General features: G+C 34.5%; 1 protein-coding gene across 1 annotated transcript in view; it reads right to left on the reverse strand.

Annotated features, from left to right (window-relative positions):
• Window positions 1-24,802, reverse strand: part of smarca1 (SWI/SNF related, matrix associated, actin dependent regulator of chromatin, subfamily a, member 1) — a 38,565-nt gene extending 13,763 nt beyond the window's left edge. Inside the window, exons 1-17 of the mRNA XM_056457599.1 lie at window positions 24,624-24,802; window positions 22,451-22,534; window positions 19,581-19,747; window positions 19,334-19,434; window positions 17,862-17,962; window positions 17,371-17,550; window positions 17,092-17,247; window positions 16,796-16,927; window positions 16,117-16,182; window positions 15,915-16,024; window positions 11,222-11,448; window positions 11,012-11,133; window positions 4,901-5,053; window positions 4,622-4,754; window positions 2,687-2,832; window positions 2,332-2,460; window positions 878-988 (exon numbers count right to left, since the gene is read on the reverse strand). Coding sequence (XP_056313574.1) covers window positions 878-988; window positions 2,332-2,460; window positions 2,687-2,832; window positions 4,622-4,754; window positions 4,901-5,053; window positions 11,012-11,133; window positions 11,222-11,448; window positions 15,915-16,024; window positions 16,117-16,182; window positions 16,796-16,927; window positions 17,092-17,247; window positions 17,371-17,550; window positions 17,862-17,962; window positions 19,334-19,434; window positions 19,581-19,747; window positions 22,451-22,534; window positions 24,624-24,680 — 2,175 coding nt within the window. The 5' untranslated portion in view covers window positions 24,681-24,802. The remainder of the gene's footprint in view (window positions 1-877; window positions 989-2,331; window positions 2,461-2,686; window positions 2,833-4,621; window positions 4,755-4,900; window positions 5,054-11,011; window positions 11,134-11,221; window positions 11,449-15,914; window positions 16,025-16,116; window positions 16,183-16,795; window positions 16,928-17,091; window positions 17,248-17,370; window positions 17,551-17,861; window positions 17,963-19,333; window positions 19,435-19,580; window positions 19,748-22,450; window positions 22,535-24,623) is intronic.
• Window positions 24,803-25,593: the final 791 nt, after the last annotated feature.

The following is a 25,593-nucleotide window of genomic DNA, read 5'->3' on the forward strand; positions in this document are numbered from 1 at the left end:
ACAATACCGTGATACCGTGAAACTGTAATATTTTTATCCAAGGTAATCATACCGTCAGAATCTTATAGCGGCCCATGCCTAGTCGGACATGACAGCCTCATTTTCAGTTCCACCCCCGCTGGGCTAATCTTGTTGATTGTCGGCTGCAGCCTAGCGAGAGTCGACTTGAAAGGGGGCGGGACATGTCAGACAATAGAGAGCATTTAATTGGTCAGAAGATTTGATGAGAAACTGAAATATGAGGTGATGTCCAAAAAATGTGTTCATCTGTTTGGATGTTAATACCTTCTAAATATGAATATTTTCACAGTTTTGAAGCACACAAGCTTATAGATATCCTTTAGACTAACATACTAACACCTTTAAACACTCTTATATTCACAGAAACATTAATAGTGAGATATTGTACCGAAGTTAAGGTGCAACTTTAACTTCTTTAGCAGCCACTTTTATCCTCATTGATGTTTTTTTATGACTTACAGTGCACTATTCTAACAAACTGTCCCTCAGGAGCAATCCAGTGTTAAGTGTCTCTCTCAAGGGCACAGCAGTGACAGGACAGAACAAAAGAAGCACATCTAGTTCACAAGGTCACTTTCTGAGTCAGCGTTTGAACCCACAACCTTTGCGTTTCAACTCTTTATCCATTACGTCCCTCCAATACATGATGATACAGCACACTTCAGCTGAGTTACTCCTACTTTAACTCAGTGACTCCAGTGCAGCTGTCTGATGAAAACACTGATCTGAGTGCATTATTTATCATCTAGTATGGTTGTGTACAGTGTAGTCGCATTAGAGTATGCAGTCATGAGTAGCGCTGACAAAAAAAAAATCATTTCAGTGTCTAAACTGTGTATGTGTGTGTGAGAGTTACCTTCGGGGCTCTTGGTTCGCTGACTCGCAGCGCTTCTCTGAAGTAAGCATCTACAGCATAATTGGCCTTCCTTTCTCTCTTAGGAGGCTCAATCCATTCGATCAAACTAAGCTGCACAACAAAGAGAATTCAACACACACAAAACACATCTTCAGCTGCACACCTTCACATACACTACATGTCAAAAGATTGGGATGATCTATGATATGATGCTGGAGAAATATGTATTATTACTATCAGTGTTGATAGGTGATTCATATTTTTGTGGAAATTTAGATGCAGCACCACTGAAATACAAGAACCATTCAAATGGATTTACTTTTTTTGTCAAGGACAAACAAACAAATAAACAAATACTGCTAGTTTGAACATTTTCTTTTCATCAAAGAATCCTGAAAAATAAAATTTGAAGCAGGAAAAAAAAAATTAACATTGATAATTATAAGAATCAATATTAATTACTGTGTATCCAATGATAATTGATTATAACAGGACAGTAAATCAACATATTATCCGGATCATGTGAAAATTCAGCTTTGAATCCTGTGAATAAAAATGTACATATACATAATTTACATAGAACATACATTTATATATATATGGATATATATAAAAGATTCTAATGATGTGGAGGCGAAGGACTACACGACGTGCAGCGGACCGGATTAATTTATATGTATGTTCACAATATACTGTATATGTAATATTTGTATGTAATTTACACAATTTTCTAATTTCTGATCAAATTAATGCAGCCTTGGTGAGCTTTATAGGCTTGTTTTAAAACAAAAGAAAAGAAAATTTAAAATTATGACATAAAATAAACACATAAATTTGTACATAAAATGTATGCGTAACATACAGTTGAAGTCAAAATTATTAGCCCCCCTTGTGAATTTTTTTTCTTCTTTTTTAATTATTTTCCAAATGATGTTTAACAGAGCAAGGAAACTTTCACAGTATGTCTAATAAAATGATTTTCTTCTAGAGAAAATCTTATTTGCTTTATTTCGGCTAGAATAAAAGCAGCTTTTAATTTTTTAAAACCCTTTTTTAGGTCAAAATTATTAGCCCCTTTAAGCATCCTTTTAACCATCGTTATACAATAGCTTGCCTAATCATCCTAACCTGCCTATTATTTTATTAATATTATTAATATTATTTTCTATCATCATGGCAGAGAGAGAAAATAAATCAGTTTTTAAAACTATTCTGTTTAGAAACGTGTTGGAAAAAATCTTCTCTCTGTTAAACAGAAATTGGGGAAAAAATAAACAGGGGGGGGGGGGGGGGGGGCTAATAATTCTGACCTCAATATGTATATGTGACAAAAAATAAGGCAAAACTTAAAAACCAGGCATATTTGCAATTGTACACTCATCTCACTTTACGTTAATGCACTTAAGAACTGCAATATGTACAAACATGAAATGACAAAATATGAAAGCACCAACTTTCTGTTTCTCTCTGTAATCCTCTCCTTCAAAGTTGTAAAGGCTGGTCTCGGTGGTTCCCGTGTCCACGGTGAAGTTCCTCAGTGAGCTCTCGCCGAGATTCTGCATGCGCTCATTCATCTCAGCCGTCTGAAAAACAGTCGTCAAAGAGAGTTAAACCTGGTTAAATGGAATCAACCAGGGCGTACGAGTGGAAAATTCTTATAACTTAAAAGAAATACATTTTTTATTCATCCGAATTTCAATGCGAACGATTCTGGAACTTGGGAGATTATATTAATGTGAAGTTTTCCAGTAAATTTAACTAACTTTATTGCCAGTTCTTTAATCTAGTCCAATGTGTTAGTTTACTCACTTTTTTGGCTCCTCTTTCCAGAATGGTGTCGATATCCTCATCCGTTAGTTCACTATCTTTAGAGGCAAAAACATGTGTTGCTCCATGTCGGATCATCTGTAGCATTTCATCCTTCCCAAGTTTGTTCTGCTGATCAATCAGCCGTCCTGTAAGTTAACAAGCAACAGCTTATATTTTTGTATTAAGTTTTGGTTTTGGAAAGTAAAAAAATTTGATGTCAATATGAAATATTTGTTTCAAAACATATTTTGATGGACTCGCCGAGACTGACCTTGATCAAAAGTACAGTAAGCACAGTAGTGATGTGAAATATTACAATTCAAAAGAACTCTTTTCTATTTAATATATATTAAAATGTTATTTATTCATCTGATGCAAATACACTACCTGACAAAATTCTTGCGAATTCAAGTTTTAGGAACAACAAATAATAATTTGACTTCTAGTTGTTAATTTGGTATCAGAAGTGGCCTCTAGATTATGAAATATGAAAGGCAAAGGCCTCTAGATTATGCTTATTTTACCAATATAAAATATGATCATGCCCTGATTTTTAATTATTTAATTATTAGTTAGGACAGTAAGGTCTGACTTTGATTAGACAAAAGTCTTGTCACACAGAAATAATGTCCAGTATAGAATATAAAGTCATGGTGCAGTGGGAAAAGAATTAATATTGTGTATGACTCCCATGAGCTTGGACGACTGCATGCATACATCTCTGCAATGACTCAAATAACTTATTAATAAAGTCATCTGGAATGGCAAAAAAGCATTCTTGCAGGACTCCAGGAGTTCATCAAAACTCTTTGGATTCATCTTTAATGCTTTCTCCTTCATTTTACCCTAGACATGCTCAATATGGTTCATGTCTGGTGACTGGGCTGGCCAATCCTGGAGCACCTTGACCTTCTTTGCTTTCAGGAACTTTGTTGTGGAGGCTTAAGTATGATAAGGAGCGCTATCCTGCTGAAGAATTTGCCCTCTCCTGTGGTTTATAATGTAATGGGCAGCACAAATGTCTTAATACCTCAGGTTGTTGATGTTATCATACACTCAGTGGATCTCTGGCACGCCCTCAAACTGAATGTAACCCCAAACCATGATTTTTCCTTCACCAAACTTGACTAATTTCTGTGAGAATCTTGGGTCCATGTGGGTTCCAATCTACCTTCTGCCTGTCAACTAGAAGTCAAGTTATTTTTTGTTGCACTTAAAACTGGGATCGACGACAAGACTTTTGTTAGGTAGTGTATACCCACATCATTAATAACTCTTGTCTTCAGTGTCACATGATCCTTCATAAATATTTTATATTTATTATTATAAATGTTTACTCATTTTCTATTCTTATATATTCCTTACACAGTTCTGCCTATTTTTGTGGAACTGTAATACTTTTTTGTAGGCCTTTTTGATGAATAGATGGTCTAAAACAGCTTTTATTTGAAAAGTGTTTACGGTCGCATCTGAAATATAATATCTAATATAACATGTCAATATAATGCATCACTGCTGAATAAAAAAATGAATTTTCCTTCAAAACATGAATTTTAATGGGCTTTTGAACATCATTACACACTAAACTTGTGTATCTAATATTAGCTTAAAACTGCTCCAGTGGGAAATCATTAGTATCTACAATTTGCACACCATCTTTAGTGTTTTGTTTACTTTAAGTAATTCAAATCACTTATAATTACACACTTGCAAGACTAGCTTTGAGGGTTTTTTTTGTTTAATTGACTGTTAAATCCGCATCCTCTCTGCCAGTACAACCATTCAGCAACACAGTGAATTACTATAATTACTTTTGGAACACGGACACCTTACAATTCATACTGTTTAATATTTATATTTTTAAAGGTATTATTTGGAATTAAACGAAGAGTAAGGAATCACTTTTATTTGTCTTTGCTACAATAGTTTTCAAACCTTGCTGAATGACTATGGAGTCCAGCCGTAGTTTCATCTCGGCTCTCTCCACAATTCTCTCCTCCACTGTGTTGTCCGTGATCAACCTGAACACTTTAACTGGTTTCCTCTGTCCAATTCGGTGAGCACGGTCCTAAAGCACACAGCACAACAACAACCATTTAAAATATAAACAACAAGCAGCCATAAAGAAATCTGGCATCTCTCTAAGGCACACAATCATAAAGTTTAGCGAGCTAGGTTTTGTAGTTGTGTGTATGTGTGTGTTGTGTTTCTCACCATGGCCTGCAAGTCCACCTGTGGGTTCCAGTCTGAGTCGTAGAGAATCACCACGTCAGCTGTAGCCAAATTAATCCCCAGCCCACCTGCCCGTGTGCTCAGCATGAAGATAAATTTACTGCTGTTCGGGGCGTTAAAAGCATCTATGGCTTGCTAATGCACAACAACACAGAGAGAAGGACAGGAAAAAGGACAGCAATTTACAGAGAGACAGACGTTATTTATTATACCACTTATGTAATTAAAATTCATATGGTCTACTTCTCAGTCGATCAAGTGGTCAGATATACAGCTATGGACAAAACAAAGAGCGCACTTGGGCATTCTCAGTTTCCTTGGATTTAAAATTTATAGTTATATGTTTCAGTAAAATGACCCATCTACCTTATTTTTTTATTGTGTCTTAAATATGTCAAGGCTTCTGATCTCACTGACTTCCGTTCATTTTTAGCCACACAACAACAACTTGTTATGTTGCCTGATTTTGTAAACTGTAATTTTCATTTCATTTTATTTTAAAGTATTGTCATAAACATGCTTGTTTAAAGCACAAGTATAGTCTCGCTTACTTGTTAAATTGCGGCAAATTAATAATAAATCTAACACAATAGCAGAAAGAGCTTACCTCCAAGTTTCAAATATAGGTGAATAATGAACAGAAAAACAGGAAGCTATTATTTAAGCACTAAGCAGGCACAAAACAATGTAGTATTTTGCCAGGTACAGCTTGGTGACTGTATTTGACTGTATGTGACTGTATTTGAGGGATGGCTAGCTGACATGTGGGAAAGGAATAAAAGACCCATTTACCTAAGACATTTTTCATTGTATATTAAATATGTCAAGACTTCTGCTCTCATATACTTCCATTTATTTGTAGCCACACAACAACAACTTATGTTGCTTGATGTTGCAAAGTGAAATGTTCATATTATTCATTCATTAATTCATTTTTTTATTCGGCTTAGTCCCTTTATTAATCCGTGATCACCACAGCAGAATGAACCGCCAACTTATCCAGCACGTTTTTAAGCAGCGGATGCTACAATTTAGCCTACCCAATTCACCTGTACCACATGCCTTTGGACTGTGGGGGAAACTGGAGCACCCGGAGGAAACCCACACGAACGCAGGGAGAACATGCAAACTCCACACAGAAACGCCAACTGACCCAGCCAAGGCTCGAACCAGCGACCTTCTTGCTGTGAGGCGACAGCACTACCTACTGCGCCACTGCGTCGCCATTTTCATATATTATTTTAATTTTAAAGTATTGTCATAAATATGCTGGTTTAAAGCACAGATATGATCCCGTTTACTGCAATTTGTTAAATAGCGGCAAATGAGTGGGAAATCTAACACAACCGAAGAAAAGAGCTTACGTCTAGATTGCAAATTAAGGTGAATAATGAACAAGAAAACAGGCAGCTGTTAGTTAAGCATTGAGCAGGCACAAAACAATGTAGTATTTTGCCAGCTTGGTGACTGCATTTGACTTAAGTAATTGCTGATTGCAGGGTTCTTACAACCTTTTCCAGCTTCAAATTCCAGCACTTTTCAAACACTTTCAAGGTGCATTTTTATGCTTTTCCAGCACTTAACAACCACGGTAAATTACGTTTAAAAAATATATATGACATTTCAATTGTTGAATACTTTGGAGCATATATTTATTGATTTATTGATATAGATTCATTAGTTCACCCAAAAATGGTAAAAAAAAAAAAAAAAGTTCAGTTATTGGATTAAGTATCTTTTTAAGTTTGGTTTCTTTCTACCTTAAGTTGATATCTCAACAAAATGAGCTTACAGTCAGATTTTGTTTGGGTGTAGTAGCAAGTTGACCTGTTTGTTTTAAACTATTCCTGAGCGATTCCTTTGGCGTTTTAGGTGCAAATATGCATTCTGTGTGAATGTCTCCTAAATATGCGCATGCGGTGAACAATTTGCAATGAAAACTGGTCGCACGACAACAATTTGCTTTATATTTAGAGCTCGCATAGATAAAACTTTGGGTGCATATGCAACCAAATCGGTCGCAATTTTGAGCCGTACAAATTCAAATTCAAGCAGGTTCAAGCACTTTGTCCAAAATCAAAGCACTTGCCTAACCTTGAAAACACTATATTAAAAATCAAGCATTTCCAGGATTTCCAGCACCCGTACAAACCCTGTGGTTGACATGTGGAAAAGGAATAAAATGGAAACTAATAAATATACTAACCATAACAACAGGCATGTGAAACAAACAATAAAAACATGGTATAGAAAAAATACATATGAGAATTGGAAAAGTTTAAGTTTAAAACTGCAAACAAAAATCCCAAATATTTCATAACTTTTACAAAACATATAACATATACCCTGATTTCAATGTCTGGAATAGACCTTTTAAAATTCTATGATATACTAGAAATTCCATGACCCAAATTGCTTGTAGTGCTGCACGATATTGTAAAAATCTGATATTGCGCTAATTTATTTGTATGCAATATATATTGCAATATGTATACAGTTTCACAAGAGATGATTTTGGTTTTCTGGGGAGGCATTACAGTATTAAGGTACAGAAATAGAATAATCACAATGCAAAACAATATATATTTTTCTTACTTTGTTTTGTCTCATTTCTTGTTTAAATATCAAAAGAATTCTTGTAGATCAAATAAAAATATTGTTTTGTTTTTGCCTTTAGAAGAAATAAATCAAAAATCAAATCAAAATTGGGATTTTTTTCCTTAAAATCTTTCCTAATTTTTCCTAAATTATCTGCCAGTTGGGTAATTACAATAAACTTAATTTCACTTTGAAACGTACAGTATATGTTTGGATAGAAACAAGACAAAAGGAAAAACTTTTTTTTTTGCATATATCGAATAATTTAATACACTTAATCTTTGTTACACCAACAAACATACTTTTTTGTACCCAAACTTTCTTGAAATGCTCAGTCAAACACATACAAAGGATAAACTTTATTAACTTTATAAGGATAAACCTTCACTTTATTATGGTCAAACTTATGGTCAGACTCTACAAACCAGATGTGTTCTGACGCTGAAACGATATATGCTGCGATATTCTGCAGCCTTAGTCATTTAGAGCATAAAAAAAGTCATATTTTCAGACAAAATGTAAATATTTTAGATTCAGGTCAGTTAAAAAACATTTTTTAACATCATATAAGAAACATGTTATGACCATTTTCTTCAAAAAAAACAAATAAAAAAACTAAATGACACTATGTTCATTTGAAATTTGGAAGAAATGTTATTAGACACCTGTATAATGAAGCAAATATTCACAATTGACTCTTTCAGGCAAATCCAAAGAATTTTCAAGTCGTCTCTTAATTTTTTCCAACATTTCCATCTGTATATTCCAATAAGACACAGATGAAAGTTGTGAAGCCAAGCTACAAATCTTAACTTACAATTTACTTTCTTTTAACAACCACTTTTATTTTTAACAAGTATTTTTAACAAGCACACTGATTGGTAGAATTGAGTTATATGCATGGAGACACTGACACTTTAAGTGCCTAATATTTGCAAGAATAAGAGTATGATTATGAGTGTGTCTAGTGTCCCCATTACAGAGTTTGCATTCACCCCAGAACTGATCACCGGTTTCCATGACAACCAGGTGGGTTAATCAGTGTCTTTATGTACACTCAGCCGAGATTCCTCATTCCTCATCTGTACGAGTCTCATAATTTTAATAAGGCAGCTGATTTATTTTCTTCCTCTCAGTGATTGGTTCCTTTCTTGGTATTTAGAGATGAGAATTGCTATTTAACAAGTGCAGTCCTGGTCCTTCTTAATAACATTAGCTCCTTAAATAAGCAATAAGATATGAGTGGCTGTGCTATATTGTGAATAAGGCCATTGTATTCTGCTCTGTAGTGGTTAAAAATATGAGAGATAATTTGTCATGGTTATTTCTAATGGATACTCTTATTCTCATTTATCTATTATTGTTTTCAGAGTCGCTTGTTTTAGATTTCGGCAAAGATTCATAACTTTATGTTATATCAAAATGCTGCCTTTACAAGGGTTATTGTTGTTTAATAAATATTATAGTTCAATAAGGGATTTTTTTAACATAATTAAACTTCTTTGGTTACACTGTTCTGCTATTAGATGCCTTGAGAGACTTTAATATTGAAATAAACCAAAATTAGGTTGTAAAATAGTCAAATAAATGATATACTGTAAATTAAATTGAAAATTAAATGATATACTGGTGATCATATCAGGACAGTGCTATTGATATCGGCCTGATAAGAAAATTTGATTTCAGTCAATAAATTCAATAATATCCACTTTAAATGCGTGCTTTTGTTGTTGTTTTTTGTTATTAAAACATATACAGATGCAATCAGAATTATTAAACCCTCTGAATTATTAGTCCCCCTGTTTATTTTTTTTCCCTCATTTCTGTTTAACGGAGAGAAAACTTTTTCAACACATTTCTAAACATAATAGTTTTAATAACTAATTTCTAATAACTGATTTATTTTATCTTTGCCATGATGACAGTAAATAATATCTTACTAGACATTTTTCAGTACACTTCTGTACAGCTTAAAGTGACATTTAAAGCCTTAACTAGGTTAATTAGGTTAACTAGGCAGGTTAGGGTAATTAGGCAAGTTATTGTATAACAATGGTTTGTTCTGTAGACTATCGAAAAAATATAAAGGGGCTAATAATTTTGTCCTTAAAATGTTTTTTTTATTATTTAAAACCGCTTTTATTCTAGCTGAAATAAAACAAAGAAGTCTTTCTCCAGAAGAAAAAATATTATCAGACATACTGTAAAATATTTCCTAGCTCTATTAAACATCATTTAGGAAATATTTAAAAAAGGACAAAAAAAATCCAAAGGGGGTTTAATAATTCTGATTGCAACTGTACATCTACTAACATATTTCATCCTTTGAGATGAAACCATAGCTTACTTATACTAAGCAGAATTCAACAGCAGAAATTACTAGAAGAGAATGGTTCCAAAATAAAAAGGAATGATGCAACCAGTGGTCACTCATACATCATTAAATAAATAACAGCGTATTTCCCCAAACATACATAATACATGGAAAAGTTTTGACCAAATATTGATTGTGTTGCTAAGTGTGTTAAAGGTTTTGCACTGTGAAACCCAGATGAATTCTGAGAAGTGATCATAGCCATACTTTATCATAAATAATAAAAAACGAACAAAAAACAAAAACTATTAAACCATCTAAGCTATCTGTTTTATAATGGTCCCAAAAAGAATTTCTTATTTTGAGAAAAAATGGAAAAAGAAATGCAATTCATTGGCAGGCTGATTTTAAATAAATGGAAAACAAAATAATTCAAATAAGATCGGGAGTCTCTCAGCAGTGAATATTAAAACACATTGAACTGAACTGAACTGAACTAATCTAAACTGTACTTAAGCTCCGAAAACTGAACTACACTGTTTCAATTCATTATAATCTTCTATGTGAAGCTGTTTTGACACAATCTATATTGTAAAAGTGCTATACAAATAAGGATGAATTGAACTGAATATAAAATAGTGTTTAGACAAACACTACATATTTCTCAAAGATTTCTGAAAGGGAATTAATTAAGTGGCCTTGATTTTTTAAACATCAGCTTTTAATAAACATTTTGTATTAACAATTGATTTTAGGTCAAGTATTTAGGGTGAAAACCAATTTAGTTGGAATCCATTCAATATATATCTTTATTAATTTTATTATTATTATTATTAATGTTTTTTGTAGCCGTATTTTAGATCCAAAGACAACAAATGACAACATATTTGATTGATTTATTTATTTATTTATATTTGTGTGCACTTTTCCTTGTGAGCGTTTAAGTGTCCAATTAAAAATTAGCCTAGTGCACCACCTGCTGTTATAAAACTACGCTCAGAATCGATAGAAGAGAGAAAAGGAATGCATGTTGAAAATCTTAGAATTGAGGCAGAATTAATTTCTCTAATGATTTTTTGCCACATCTCTACTAAATAAAAGCTGTTGCATGTTTCAAGGATGCATCTGAAACTATGCATGTATATTAATGAATGTCTGTGGTTATGTGTGAGTGTTTGTACCTCTCTGGCCTCATGAGGTGTATTGCCATCCAATCTGCAGTACTCGAAGCCTCTCCACATGCAATAGTCTTCCAGAATATCCAACACACGTGTCATCTGGCTGAATATTAGCACTCTAGATCCTGTATATCCAGAAGCACAAAAACAACGTGAAACAAAGCATTCAAAAGCCAGTGGAGAAGAAGGAAAACACACACACACAGTGTTCACCTTGCTCTTGCACTTTAGGCAGAAGTTTATCCAAAGCGACCATCTTGCCGCTGTTGATGACTAAGTGTGTGTCCGTGGTGTATGGAGGACCAGGCTCTGCCCCGTCAAACAGGTATGGATGGTTGCAGCATTTCCGCAGCTGCATCAGAATATTTAAAAGTCGCATCTTATCCATCTTTCCAGCAGAGTTCAGGATGTCAATATCCTTCATCAGGATACGTGTGTACCTGGTTAATGAAATAAAAAAGCAGTTTTTATCTACACTGTTTGTTTCTTTCTGGTTGATAAATCTGAACAGTGTTTGAGTTAATGTAAGAACTTTTCCATTTTGGCTTTCAATCTGATTGAGTGCTTGCATCTCTTAACGATCAGATTAGAAAAGGCTTAAATCAACTCTTACAATCCAATTTAGCCAATTCCTTGTGGTTATGTGTGGGCTTTTTGTCTGAACTGGACAGCTAGTCAAATTGCAAATAGATTATTTGGGTTCATGTAAGCAACTACTGTGTCAGTCTATAATAGTTTTATTATTCTAAAAAGATGACAAATGCTAGATGATTTCAGGGATTTTGTTTAACAATTTGTGACCCTGATTCTGCCTGCTATTAAGTTGCTGTTCACACTTTAAAAGTAACAGACTTGCATTCTCATAGAAACCAATGTTGCCAGGTTACATTGCAAGAAGAAACCTGGAAGACCAGGAGAGCACAGAATGCATCCTGTGAGAACTGAGATGCTGCAGTCTTCCTGTTGGTCACATGACCTTCACGTTTTAATGGGGATATTGATTAAATTATTTGTCTATATATATATAAATAAATGTATATAATATGTGCAATAACTTAAAACACTACATAATCCTTCCATGCATGCTCTGTATTTATGGTCTTGATATTGGCACTGCATTCCATTGGGAAAAGCTCATCCCTATGCCCTAATCACTTTGAAGGGTTTACACTCCAGAATGACAGCTTGAGATGAAGGGTGTAACGGGTCAAAAAGGCAATTTTTTTGGAATGCACTTATGAGTCAATCAAGGAGGTGTGCCTGTGTCGCACTTTTTGTCCACTTGCTCGAAACAATAAGTACATTGAGCAGGCTGTGCCTTATTTATTTATTTTATTTATTTATTTGTTTGTTTGTTTGTTTGTGGTGTGTGTGAATTTTTTTTAAGAAGCCTCTATTATGGGTTTTTAAAACTGACCTTTCATGCGGTGTGTAACAGCACTAAGTGAATGAAAACATCCAGCTGAGATTTAAAAGCACACCATGTTTAAAAGTATTCATCCTTAATGAACTCAGCCACTGTGTGGATTAATACTGAATGTGTGTTGCTGTTATTACTTGGGGTTAGCTTAAGAGTAGAGTAATATGCTGGTGTTTAACTGCATTGCTTTATTGCTTTACTGCATTGGGCTCTCACATACTCTCTGCTACTTCATAGCCGTGGTGGGCATTTTATCACCTTAGAATTATAAGGTTCCATCTGACATTTTTGTCAAAACTGAGTTATTGACATATTCTTATTAAAATACAACTTACTTACATTATGGGATGTTTTTTTATAAGTTGTTTACATTTTAAGACTTTTTATTTAAAAAACAAATGTTACACACATACTGTTTGCTTTATGGAATGCAAAAACTTTGAAGCTCAATATCTCAAAATCATTCAGAACGCAGATAGAACCATATAATTCCAAGGTGACAATTTCTCTCTGTCCTGCTGAACCCAGTCGACCAATCACAACAGACTGTGTCATCGGATCAATCACCGCAGATTAGCCTCACGCAAAGGAGGGGTTTGGGAACAAATGAATCACTGAACGAATTAAATGGGAGTCTTTGGAATAATTAGGTACAATGACAATGAAAGTGTTTTTTCACCTTGCATGCATATCAGACTGTTGTTGGAGACCCCTAAAACCAAAATATGACCTTTAATAATACACAATAGGGGCTCTTTAAAAAATTTATTATAATGTTTTCTTTATAACTCTTAACCTGTGTCCCAAATGGCACACTATACACTATGCACTTATGCAGTATGTACTTAGGCATATATTCAACAGCATTTTAAAATGAATTTTGTGTCATCTCAATTGGATCACTAATGTTTTTTTTACTAACCAAAAATTCAAACCGTTTCCCAGATAATATTTGACGGTTGCCAAATTAGTAAAACAAATTAACAAACTACACAAAAAAAAGAGTACCTGCCATTAGTACTGTATAACCACACTCACCATCTAGAGGCAGCATAATCACTTTTATTTGAGAATATTGCTTTCACAATCCAAAATAAATAATGTAATCCAACGTCGGTGCACGAAGCATCCCAACAGTTGTATCCTTTGAAAATCTTTCATTCCAAAGTGTCCTTCAAAATGGCTAGTTTTGAGCACTTCAGTTTACAACAATACTTCAATATGGCTGCCATAATTGTTTTCACTCCAAAGTGCCCTTCGGAGGGCGATATCCCATTTGGAATGCAGTGCACCATGAAAATTAACTTTGGTGGATTATGAGAACAAAGATGGCAAGATCACTTAAGAATGCATTTTTAAAAACAGCCCATGTGTACATGGGGCCTTTAAAAGTACTGGAGTAGAATTGTCAAGCTAACTTGTACGTTTATAAAAAAAAAAGCCTTCAAATATTTTAGCAATGGAACATTATTGGATTAAAAGAATTCCTTTTTGAAATATGACTTTAGTTTGTTGAGGCTTTATAATATGTATAGACAAGGCTGCCTTACTGTTGTCATTGAGACCACCCACTTTGTTAGAAACTAATAAAAATCTGGGTCGTGAGCAACAGTGTTTGTTTACAGAGTATTTTCGCTTCACCAGTAACCAGCACACAAAACAATATAAATAAACATCCAAAGTGTTTATCATACCATATGGCAAGTTTTAAAGTGCCACATAAAATAAACAAAGATGTGAGTGTGTGGAGAAAAATAAGATATTTCTAAACAAGCTTCATGGAATAATTCATGTCATATTGATCATAAATTTGAGTGACCAGAATGCAAGACCACTGCTTCTCTTGTACTTCTCCCACAGCAAGAACAGAAAAAGACAACGACACAATGCCTCACTCAGTAAAACTGAAAGAGTTTTTACCACACAAGTTAAGGTGTTATCAATGTCACATTAAAGATTAATGCATCAACATTTTTCTCATGGATAAATCTTGAGCATGATGAAAAATGTACTCTGTCCATCAATGTGAACAATAATTTGTAGCACAACCTTTAAAACAAAACAAAAACATAAGCAACCTTGTGGTTAGAACCTCTCCCCGCTCATCTCAGAATGTTGCTTCAGTAATATAATCACAATGCACCTTGGGTAATTTGCACTTGGTGTTTAATGTGGTCAAGTGCTCAACCACTGTGATGCAATACAATGCAATAAGCAGGTTCTGCGAGTACATACTCATGAATTTTCCTTTAAAGACACACCTGTTGGGAGCTCTGTTGTCAACTGACTGCATATGTTATTGGTGAACCCACTTGTTTGTATTAATATATGTCCAACAGTGGATATCATGCAGGAGGATTACAATTTGGTCAAACCGGAAAGGCCCAGGTTTACAAACAGAGTGTTACTTAAAGGGTTAGTTCACCCAAAAGTGATCGTTTACTCAATATTTACTCACTCTCAGGAATATTTTGAAGAAAGCTAAAAACCATTGACTTCCATAGTAGAAAAAACAATTGCTACGGAAGTCAATGGCTACAGGGTTTCTGCATTCTTCAAAATATCTCCTCTTGTGTTCAACAGAAAAAAGAAACTCGCAAAGATTTTAAACATGTACAGGATAAATAAATGATGACAGAATGTTTTGTTTTGGGTTGAACTAACCTTTTTATCCAGGACGAGGTCTTCACTAAATTAGGTAATTAAGAAGCTTTTATAAAAAATGACTTTAAAAAAACACATTACTGGTGTGCAATTTAAAACTATTCAATAGGATTTACGCATTTTTGTATGGCACTGCAAGTTATTTAGTTAAGACAGCTCATTTATGTCGAAGCTTACTGATAGGCGTGAATTAGTAACAGCTTCTGCTGTTCTGACGTCAGCTGCAGATGTAAATAAATGGCAGAAGAAAGTGGTTCCTCATACAAAAGGGTTTTTGAGACTCTCCGTGTTAATTTTCTTTTTTATATACATGAATATGCCATAGAACTGTTGTATAAATGCAATATCACATTAGTGGCAGAGCGATATGACTGTATATCGTCACTGGTGGAACACTAAGACACAACGCACGCCTCCCACTAGGGCTAATATACAGTCATATCGCACTGCTACTTATGTGATACTGCTCATACAGTATATATATACTGTACACACACATATATATATATATACATATATACATATATATTTATGTATATAAATATGACGTCACTCATAAAACTTCATGGTTCTTTCCCTCCTTAGAGCCATTAATTACACATTCTTAAACTTCTTTCTGGTTTTCACATACTTTTTGCTAAAACTTTGTAATGCAATTCTCCTACTAGTTCTTTGTCTTAGTCTATGGTTTATATTGCTTCAACTAAGACTTTTTTTAACAACCCCATGGGAAAGAATTAATAGGAAAATACTCATAGAATAGACACTAATGGATTCTATGAAACAATTCTTGTTTTTTAAGGAAGTTGTTTGCAATCTTACCATTCCCTTTGCATTTTACTGAGCCCCAGGTAAATCTTCACCTCTTTCTTGGGAGGAAGACTTTTCTCCACCTCTGCTTTGATACGACGCAGCAGGAATGGACGCAGAACCTGAAAACAACCACTCAATAGCTTGAGGGTCCCAATCATCATCAAAAAAAAAACACTTCAATGTTGAACAACACTAATCCAGACAGACTCACAGCATGAAGTCTTTCAACCAGCTTCTGGTCACCCAGGCAGTTTGTGTCAAACCATGAATCAAAATCCTGAAATTTTAGAAACGCACAAAGACATGTGTTTTAATAATGGTAACTACTGTATGTTGTTCAAATTGAGTTATGATTATAATTGTGCCTCTTAGGCTTATTTCTGTGTATAAAATTCAGAGTCAGTCATGACGTTTTTGAAAAAAGTCTCATGCTCATCAAGGTTACATTTATTTGATAAAAATGCAGTAATATTCTGAAATGTTATTACAATTTAAAATAATTATTACAATTTAAAATAATAGTTTTCTGTCATTCAGTGCTGAAAAAGCAACCATTTCTCCTGCCTTCAGCTCCAGAAAAATACCTTTATTTGATATAATATTTTTCTTTAATTTGTTTCTTTTGAAAAAAAAATCCATGTGTCTGAAATAAGAGTGTGTACTTAAAAAAAAAAAATATATCCACAATCAAATGAACAAAGTTCAACTAAACACCTGAGCATTTCTTTCCTATCGAAGTGCTGATTTGTTTATAAACTTTGTTATATAAGATGAAGACTTCTCTAAATACACAACACATTTGGACACGCATTTCCAATGCAACGATGACAGCAAAATAACATGTGGGAGGAGATTAAACAGGATGCAATTCTTTAAAAAGTATGACTCACACTGGCAGAGTTGAACACATCAGGCAGCAGGAAGTTCAAAAGCGACCAGAGCTCGTGTAGATTATTTTGCAGTGGGGTCCCAGTCAACAACAGACGATTGGTCGTCTTAAACTCACGCGCGATCTCTGACAACTGCGAGCCGGAGATAAAAGAGAAAGAGACAGCAGGAAGGAGAAAGAGAGGAAAGACGCCTCTGAAGTCTTTTCCTCTTAAATCATCTAAGAAGTGTTATGAGACACATTTCTCAGCTTTTTAGTTAATTGGATCTCATCAGTCATTCATCTGAGTTCAAATACCTTTGATTTCTCATTCTTTATGCGATGAGCCTCGTCGATAACCAGGTAGCGCCAGTTAAACTTCTTAAACACAGATTTCTCCCGAATCACCATCTCATATGAGGTAACGCATACATCCCATTCACCAGGCATCATCACGTCACGTATGAACGCGGCCTAAAACACACACACACAAACTAATTAGAAATTATTCATTATTATACAAGCATTTTGAAAGCCCTGCAGGTAGGATGAAAGTAGGTAGAAAAGGAAGGGCGCTGAGAACGTGAGTAGCCTTACTCTTTCATCTTTATTCCCGATGAGACAGACGGCCTTCAAGGTGGGCACCCACCGCTTGAATTCATTCATCCAGTTATGCAGAGTAGATTTGGGCACTAGGACCATGTGGGGGCCTGGAATGTTCCTGTAGTGCTTCAGGTAGCCTAGCAACGCGATTGTCTGCAGGGTCTTACCCAGACCCTGAACCAATCAGAACACACAAATACAATGAGTCAGTCTATGACATCAACAGGACAGAGCCAGAAAAATCAGTCTCGCTAAAGCCTTTGAAAATATGCCGTAGCCGTCTCTTCATTGTCAAGAGTCTGTGTGGTTCAACAGTGACGCACATTCATACATTTATTTCTGAAAACTGTAGGCGTCCAAGTACTAAGTCATGTAACTATTTTTTAAAGTACAAATGCCATCATGAACATGCATCTGTATTTCTACAGTTGCTGTATTTACTTTTATTTTAAAGCATTAAAAAATAATGCATTGGGGTTTTTTACCATCTCATCAGCCAGGATGCCATTGATGCCATTCTCATACAAAGAAATCATCCAATTCAGACCTCTGATCTGGTAATCTCTCAACGTCCCATTCTTAATGTCTGTCAATAAGAAAAATGATTATAATCTAAAACTGAAAAACAATAATCAATAATTAGTGCAATAATATTACTCATTACTCATAAAAATATTACACATCTCTTGTACACGTCTGCTGTTTTGGAAAGCTTGTTGAATCTGTTGTCAACTTATGCATTATTACAAATGCAGAGTAAATTTGAAAACTGCTGCTTCCATACATACGGAATTGCAAAGATGCTATCAAGTAAAAGAGAACAAGCCATAAAATCCCACAGAAAACAAGCCAGAAAAATACTAATGACGAATGGCTTTGCATGTGCTTGTTGTGTTTAACAACAATCATTACTTTTGCAATCCCATGTGGAGCTGTCAGTGATGCGGAAATTAAACACTTAATCTTTAAAGCAGTGATTCTCATACTTTTCAACTTCAAGGATATCATTGTTTTCAGTTGTACAATATTTAAGAATCAGTGATATAATATTTTAGATCTAACAACTAGAAATGTTCATGTACATTATTACTGAGGTAAATACAGATATAACTAAAGAAAATAATTACATATTTAAATTCCTGCAAGTAAGTGCATAAAAGTATAAAATAATTTGACTATTAGTAAAAGTCTGTTTTAAAATGTCCATGGAGCAACCTCACATTTCCACATTTTTCTAATACTGTGTGAATCCTTGTCCTTCAAAAAAAAAAAAACAGTTGTGATTTTTCCACTGTTTTAGCTTATTTTAATGCCTGTTTTGCCTTTATTTATTAATAATAATGATAATAATAATAATGATAAACTTTATTTTTATATAGCACCTTTAAAAGTAGCATCTTAAGGCACTTTACAGAAATAAAATGTGCAGCAGAATGCAAACAAAAAAATTAAAACACATTAAATAATTTAAAAAGTAATAAATCTAAAAATCATATAAAAGTTAAATAAAATCAAATAAAAACTACCCTAAAAAGTAAGTATTTAAAATATTTGACAGCATGTTAAGGTCCCCTGGAAGTTTAACCTGTATGAGAAACACTGGGTTAGAGAACTAGGGTCCATATTTTGCAGAAAAGTCGTCAGCATGAGGAACAGGGCAAAATTCATTATTTAAAAGTGACAATTAAATCTTTTTTCAGATGTCAATTCAATCAATTGTCATCAATTGTAGGCTGTCTCATAAGTGAATGTCATGTCATTAAAATTGCAGCATTTTTTGTGTTCTATTGAAAAAGAAAGTCAGCAAATGGGTTTGTAATGACAAGAGGATGAGTAAATAATGACAGGCTCTTTTTAAAATAACCAATGAATTATTAATGTACTACTGTTAATTACTATTTGTCAAAACAGTGTAAATAGAAACAGACGGACTGTTCATAAAAACAGTGATTCATACATGAGGGTGACTCCTCAAAACGAACAAGAACGTTATCTGCCTTCCTGCTCTCAGATAGGAGCTCCTCGTCCTCCTCCTGCTCTGTTCGACGATGCCGGTTACTGAAACACACATCCAGAAAAAAATAAGGCCAAACTATTATGATGACACGTGTGTGTGTGTGTGTGTGTGTGTGTGTGTGTGTGTGTGTGTGTGTGTGTGCGTGCGTGCGTGCGTGCGTGTGTGTGTGTGTGTGTGTGTGACTCACTCTCCAACTGACAGGAGGTTCTGCTTCTCATCCTGTTTGATTCGGGGTCTCCCCATTTTCACCTTCAGAGGTGACGTGGGGGACTTCTGACTGGCAGGCTGAATGAAATGAGCGAACAGTTCAGTCTGCTTCAGCAGGAATTCAAATCTGTTCGCACGGTCAGTTTTCTACAGACAAAAACAAAGAGAAAGACTTGAGTTAAGTCAGACGTGCAAATGATCACTTCAAATTTAATTCAACTTCACAGTGTTTGGTCAAACATAGAAAATATACATAGTGCTTCAGAGGGGAAAAATTATAATAACAAAAGAGTTTATATATTATATTGTAATTATATAATATGATTGTGTATATGATTATATAATATAATGTTGGATTATATATTATTTGTATCCGATCAAAGTCCTTAAGAGGCTTTCCAAGATGTACTGTTATAAATAATGTTATAAATATGCTATTAATAAATATATACTGTTAGAAATAAATATATAAATAAACTATACACAAAGACATAGAATTAAATGAAATTAAAATCTACTGAAAAGAAAAATCAGATCCTATCAAAACATTAACTCCCATAAACTGTAAAAACTGTGAAACCTGAAAAAAAAAGAACTGTCAAGCATAAAAATGTCAAATAAAAAAGAAACCTAATTAAAACATATCATCATTTTCAAGAGAGAAATTGTACATGAATAAAACATCAGTGTTTCCCCTACCCTTATATTATATATTATATCCCCTACCCCCTTGAAGTCAAGTTAATTTTATTTTCTATATAGCGCCAGATCATAACTTCTTTTAATAAACAAGCTAAATATTCATATGTAATATCTTGTTTACACAGCTGCATGTCATTTCTGTCTCTACATGGTCGCGCATTTACAAATATCGGCTCTCTGAATCGCGCACGGTGGAGTTCCATACAGCCACTCTCTGCTGTATGGGAATTAGAGTGAGCACCACATCTGACAGGCGAATCATTTTGAACGAATCTTTTGTATGACTCAGGAATGAGGAGTCCTCTTGGGGAGTGATTCGTTCATTTGTGCACTCGCACATTTGTGCAGGTGGAGGAGAAGATTAGCTCCTTTTTCGAGTCTTCTCTCGGAATTGAGTTGTACGTTCATCACGTGAAAGACAGAAGCCAATCATATGCATTTACAACTGAAAAAAGGCATAGCAAACATTTTAAAAGTGGGGGGACAGTTACGTTCAAAAAATTATTAATCATCTATTTCTAAATGGTCTGTCTCTAAAACTGAGGGGGACGTATTCCCCCTGTCCCCCCCAGTTGCTATGCCCCTGATCCGTTCATCTCTCGAGTCCTCGGTTTAAGTCATCTCTCTTTACATGCTGTCACGTGATGAACAAACGACTCAAAAAACAGAAGACGGTGAACTAATCATGGCTCCTTTAGGCTCAGACTGTGTGCATTAGTTAAGCATGAAGATAAAAAGATATAAAAATAAATGTGAATTTTTAGCTTGTACAAATAGTTGTTCAGTTATTTACTGCTGTCATTAAAAGAAACAAATTAACTGATGCTGTCAAAATTAGCGCATTAACGCATGAGATTAATTTGAAATATTTAACACGTTATTAAAAAATTAACTTAACGCAGTTGCAGTTTTTTTATTTCCTGTTGTGGCTGACGTGTGTTCAACGTGCAAAGAAATATGGATAAGACCAAGGAAGCACTTTTAGAAGAAAAGTTTCAATATAAAACAATTAAAGTCGCATCACTAAGCTGATGTTTTATTAGATTTTCATATCACATGCCAAATGGAAATTAAAAACCTCTGCGTTTCGTGACTAGGGTGGTCCTTTAAGGTAATCAAAATTCGCTGTTTACATTGTAAACTCTTAATCAGAGTATTATCTCAATCATATTAAAATTGGAGTATTGGTGTCCATATAAAGGTAATCAGCGAAAATGCCAGATGATGTCGCTAGCTGTCAGAGACAGTGCATTGTTCTGCCTTTAAGTTGAGTCCATGAGCCCTCAAATGTTTCATTAAGTTTGACGTGTATCCCCCTTTACACGCAACTTTTGTAAAGCATCTGCTTTACGTTGTTTTGTCCTATTTTGGATTTTTTTTTGCAGTCCACTCAGAATTTAACATGAAAATCATTTTTCTTGGGTATTGGCATTGTTTGAAACATGATTGTTTTGAAATTCAAATAACATTAACACAGCCTGTGTAATTATTTCTGTAATAAATATGGCTTTCAAGCCAACAGTTTGAGGATCTTGATGGTTTATTGCGGGTATGTTTTTTACCTGACGAAACCTGTGTTACAAAAAATTCTGATAAACAATCATATTTTGAATTTAAATAGTTTCTTTGTCTTGAGTTTACATTAATGTTACATTTGAATAGCCAAAATTACAAGTTTCAGTCTTTTAATTGCGATTAATTGCGAAAAAAGTGTGATTAATTAGTAAAAAATTGACAGCACTAAAATTAACACCTAGTGACACCTAGTGTTTGTGTCGTTGTCGGTCTGAACAGCCACGCCGTGCTGCACCCCCCAAAACTGTAAACTTCGAGGAAACACTGAACATTGTACCAGAATTAGACAAAGACTCTTTTCCGTCTGTCGTCTGTGAATACAGTACTACGTATATTCAAAAGTATTAATTTAGAAAGGCATCAAGCATTTCTGAATTCAACGTTTGTATAAAATACTGCAATAAAATCCTTCATCATTTTAGTTTCACCTTCACCTCTTGCTGGTCTAAAAGGGTCTGTGCTGTTAACCTCATTCCCATCTCATTCCCACTACATACTAGCAGCTCAGTGTATTTAAAATACATTATCTGTTAACTATTAACAGTGTAAATTGAAAACGTAATGAAGACTCACTCTTTTTTCCTCATATTCAGGGTCACCCAGGCTTTCCTTCACGGCTGCTTTAGGAGGAGGACCCAGAAGAAATGGTGGATCTTCCTAAAAACAAACATTAAAGACACATGTCAGATATAAAGACAATAAATATTAAAATGAGAACAATTATTAGTAAGTCAAATGCTACAATAATTTATTGTATGAAGGATGCCCTTAATCTAAAGCAGTGCAAGCTTTTTGTTGTTGTTCATTTACTACATTAATTTCTTAGTCTTCAATTTTCAAGTTGTTTACAATTATTTAAAAAGTTGTAAAATTACTTTAAAAAATTTTAACAAGTTAAAGCAATGATGCCTAACAACAGGTTATAATGGTAACCATAGATACGACTATTATTGTTTCTACTTTGTTTCCAAAAAGACAGTCAGACAGTTACAGCTCATCCAAAATGCTGCTGCCAGGATTCTGACCAGAACCAGAAAATCAGAGCACATCACACCTGTCCTCAGGTCTTTACACTGGCTCCAAGTTACATTCAGAGTAGTTTTTAAAGTATTATTACTTGTCTATAAATCATTAAATGGCCTAGAATCTCAATACATTACAGATATGCTGACTGAATACAAACTTAACAGATCACTCAGATCTTTAAGCTCATATAAATTAGAAACTCCAAGAGTTCAGTCAAAGCAGGGTGAATCCGCCTTCAGCTACTGCGCCCCCTACTGCTGGAATCAGCTTCCAGAAATGATCAGATGTGCTCCAACATTAGGCACATGCAAATCAAGACTGAAAACACATCTGTTTAGCTGTGATCACAGTATTAAGTTTAGCTGAGATCACACTATTAAGTCGTTATTTTCTTTTTCATTCTTTTATAACCTGCTTCAACACATTTTAATCTGTTTTTAATAATTTTTATTCTGTTTTTATTTTCTTACATTTGTCTCTTTTATTCCTGTTTATGTAAAGCACTTTGAATTACAACTGTGTATGAAATGTGCCTGCCTTGCCTTTGCCTTACTTTAGGATACATCACTATTATTATATGCCAATAGTGACTAATATGGACAATGCGTAAGAGCAGTGTTATTCTAACAACAACAACATAGTAATAATGACATTTTAGCACAAGCTGTGGTTGCTTATTTGTAAGGCTGTAAGGATTGTGTTATAAATTATAATCAATGTATTTATGACAACAAAAATCTATTCAACTTAACTCTGTTTAGGCATGGGACGATAACCAATTTGAAGGTATATCATAATTTTGAAAAACATTCTGCTTTACCGTTCCTATGGTATATGTAAGGTTTTTTTAGGTTTTGTTTTTAGTTTATTAGGACAACAGCATCTCTCCAGCAGAAAAGATATCCAAAGATGCTGTTTTAAATTGTGAAGAAATCTGTGTTTTTGACACAAATGAGGACAGCAGAAGTCAATGATTCATTTGCATTATTCAGTCATGTTTACAGTCCCAAAATAGTTTAAGTTTCTCCAAGTAATATATTTTGTGTTTAAGGGGGGAAAAGGTTGTAGTTTTTTATCCAGACATTTAAAAAGAATATATTTTAGAGCAGTAATCACAATACTGTAAAACCGTGGTATCTTTATCCAAGGTTATCATCCGGTCAGAATCTTATACCGGCCCATGCCTAACTCTGTTATGTAAATGCAGACACAAGTGTGTAAGCAAAGCCATGTGACATATCATAAAAAGTTAGACCTCAGTCTTAAACTGTTTAACGTTGTAGTAACAAAAGATCAACAACACTCTTGAGTGACGCTCGCTTATCTGAGCACAAATAAAGGCAGCATGACACCAGAGTCATTTCAGATCTCAGCGTGTGTGTGTGTGCGTGCGTGTACGAGTGTTTGTTTACATGTACCGCGTCTGCAGGTAGTTGCTAATGTGAATCATACAGATTTATATGCGCTCCGTCTGCATAAAGTGTGGCGCAACTCTGCTCCGACCGCAAACGGGGCGCATGCAAATCTGTCAAATCCACATAGAAACACGCTGTTGTACACACAGTAATAAACATCTAAAGCTGTGCAGATGTGAACTGAACTCCGCCTTCCCGCCATGTTCCGCTCGCCGCAAACGCAGATCAACTGTAAACTTCTGCATCCTGTTTTTCGTGTCCGTCTGCAAACACATTATGCACTTCTCTTTTTTCTCTTTCTTTACCTCTTCCGCCTCCGCGTGCGCCTCCCGAGAAGTAGACGGTAGCTCTTCGTCCGACATGTTAGTCAATGTAGGAAGCTTTTCATGAGTTATTGGTGGCCAGATAGTAAGTTATAAAGAATAATTTTGGCGTATGCGTCATGACAGGACCATAGTCACGGCGCGCGCACACGCCCCTTTCAGAGCTTCATAATAAATCTCGCGAGATTGGAAAGGTCCCATGCCTGTTTCAGAGCAGTATGTTGGATCTCGCGATAATATGAAAAGGCTTAAAATTGGGTAAACGTCGAACTGTAACCATATGCATAAAATTGTTGAATTTTGAAGGACTACGTGTTAAAATATACGGAGAATAAAGCAGCAAGATCAAGTATGTCAATTTTATTAATACTGCATTTCAAATTAATTACTTTGATAATATAAGGTGACCGAAATTTCTGAGAATGGAATGTGGATGGATAACTTACATTTACAATTTCTCGTTTTTAAAATATTTAAACTAAAGACTGAAATTGTAAAATGACCAGATCTCTGAAAAAGAAAATTGGGTAATATTTTATAACGACACTATGAATGTTCTATTAAGCATTAACAAATAGTGAATTCATTATCTGTTAAGCATTAACTCTACATTAACAGATGTTAGTAAGAAGTTTATAACTGCAGATACAAATGCTGTATTCTTGACATAACAGGCCTGTAGCCAGCCTATGGTAAGGGGTGGTTCTTTTTTGCCTTTTCAGTTATTCACTTTATTCTCTGTTAAATTATGTGGTTTAAATACTATATTTTAGTGACATTTTAAGTACTAATTTTTGCTGGATTAGCTTGTCTGATGGTGATCATGATCACACTTTTTGATGCAACAAAAAGACTAATTATACCTATATTTTTGTCAAAGTGCTTACCACACTATATTACTGCAAAATGTTTATTTACAAATGTGCATTTAAACTGTAAGTTATTACAGTTT

The sequence above is a fragment of the Danio aesculapii genome, chromosome 5 (genome assembly GCF_903798145.1).
Source record: "Danio aesculapii chromosome 5, fDanAes4.1, whole genome shotgun sequence".
Taxonomy (NCBI): domain Eukaryota; kingdom Metazoa; phylum Chordata; class Actinopteri; order Cypriniformes; family Danionidae; genus Danio; species Danio aesculapii.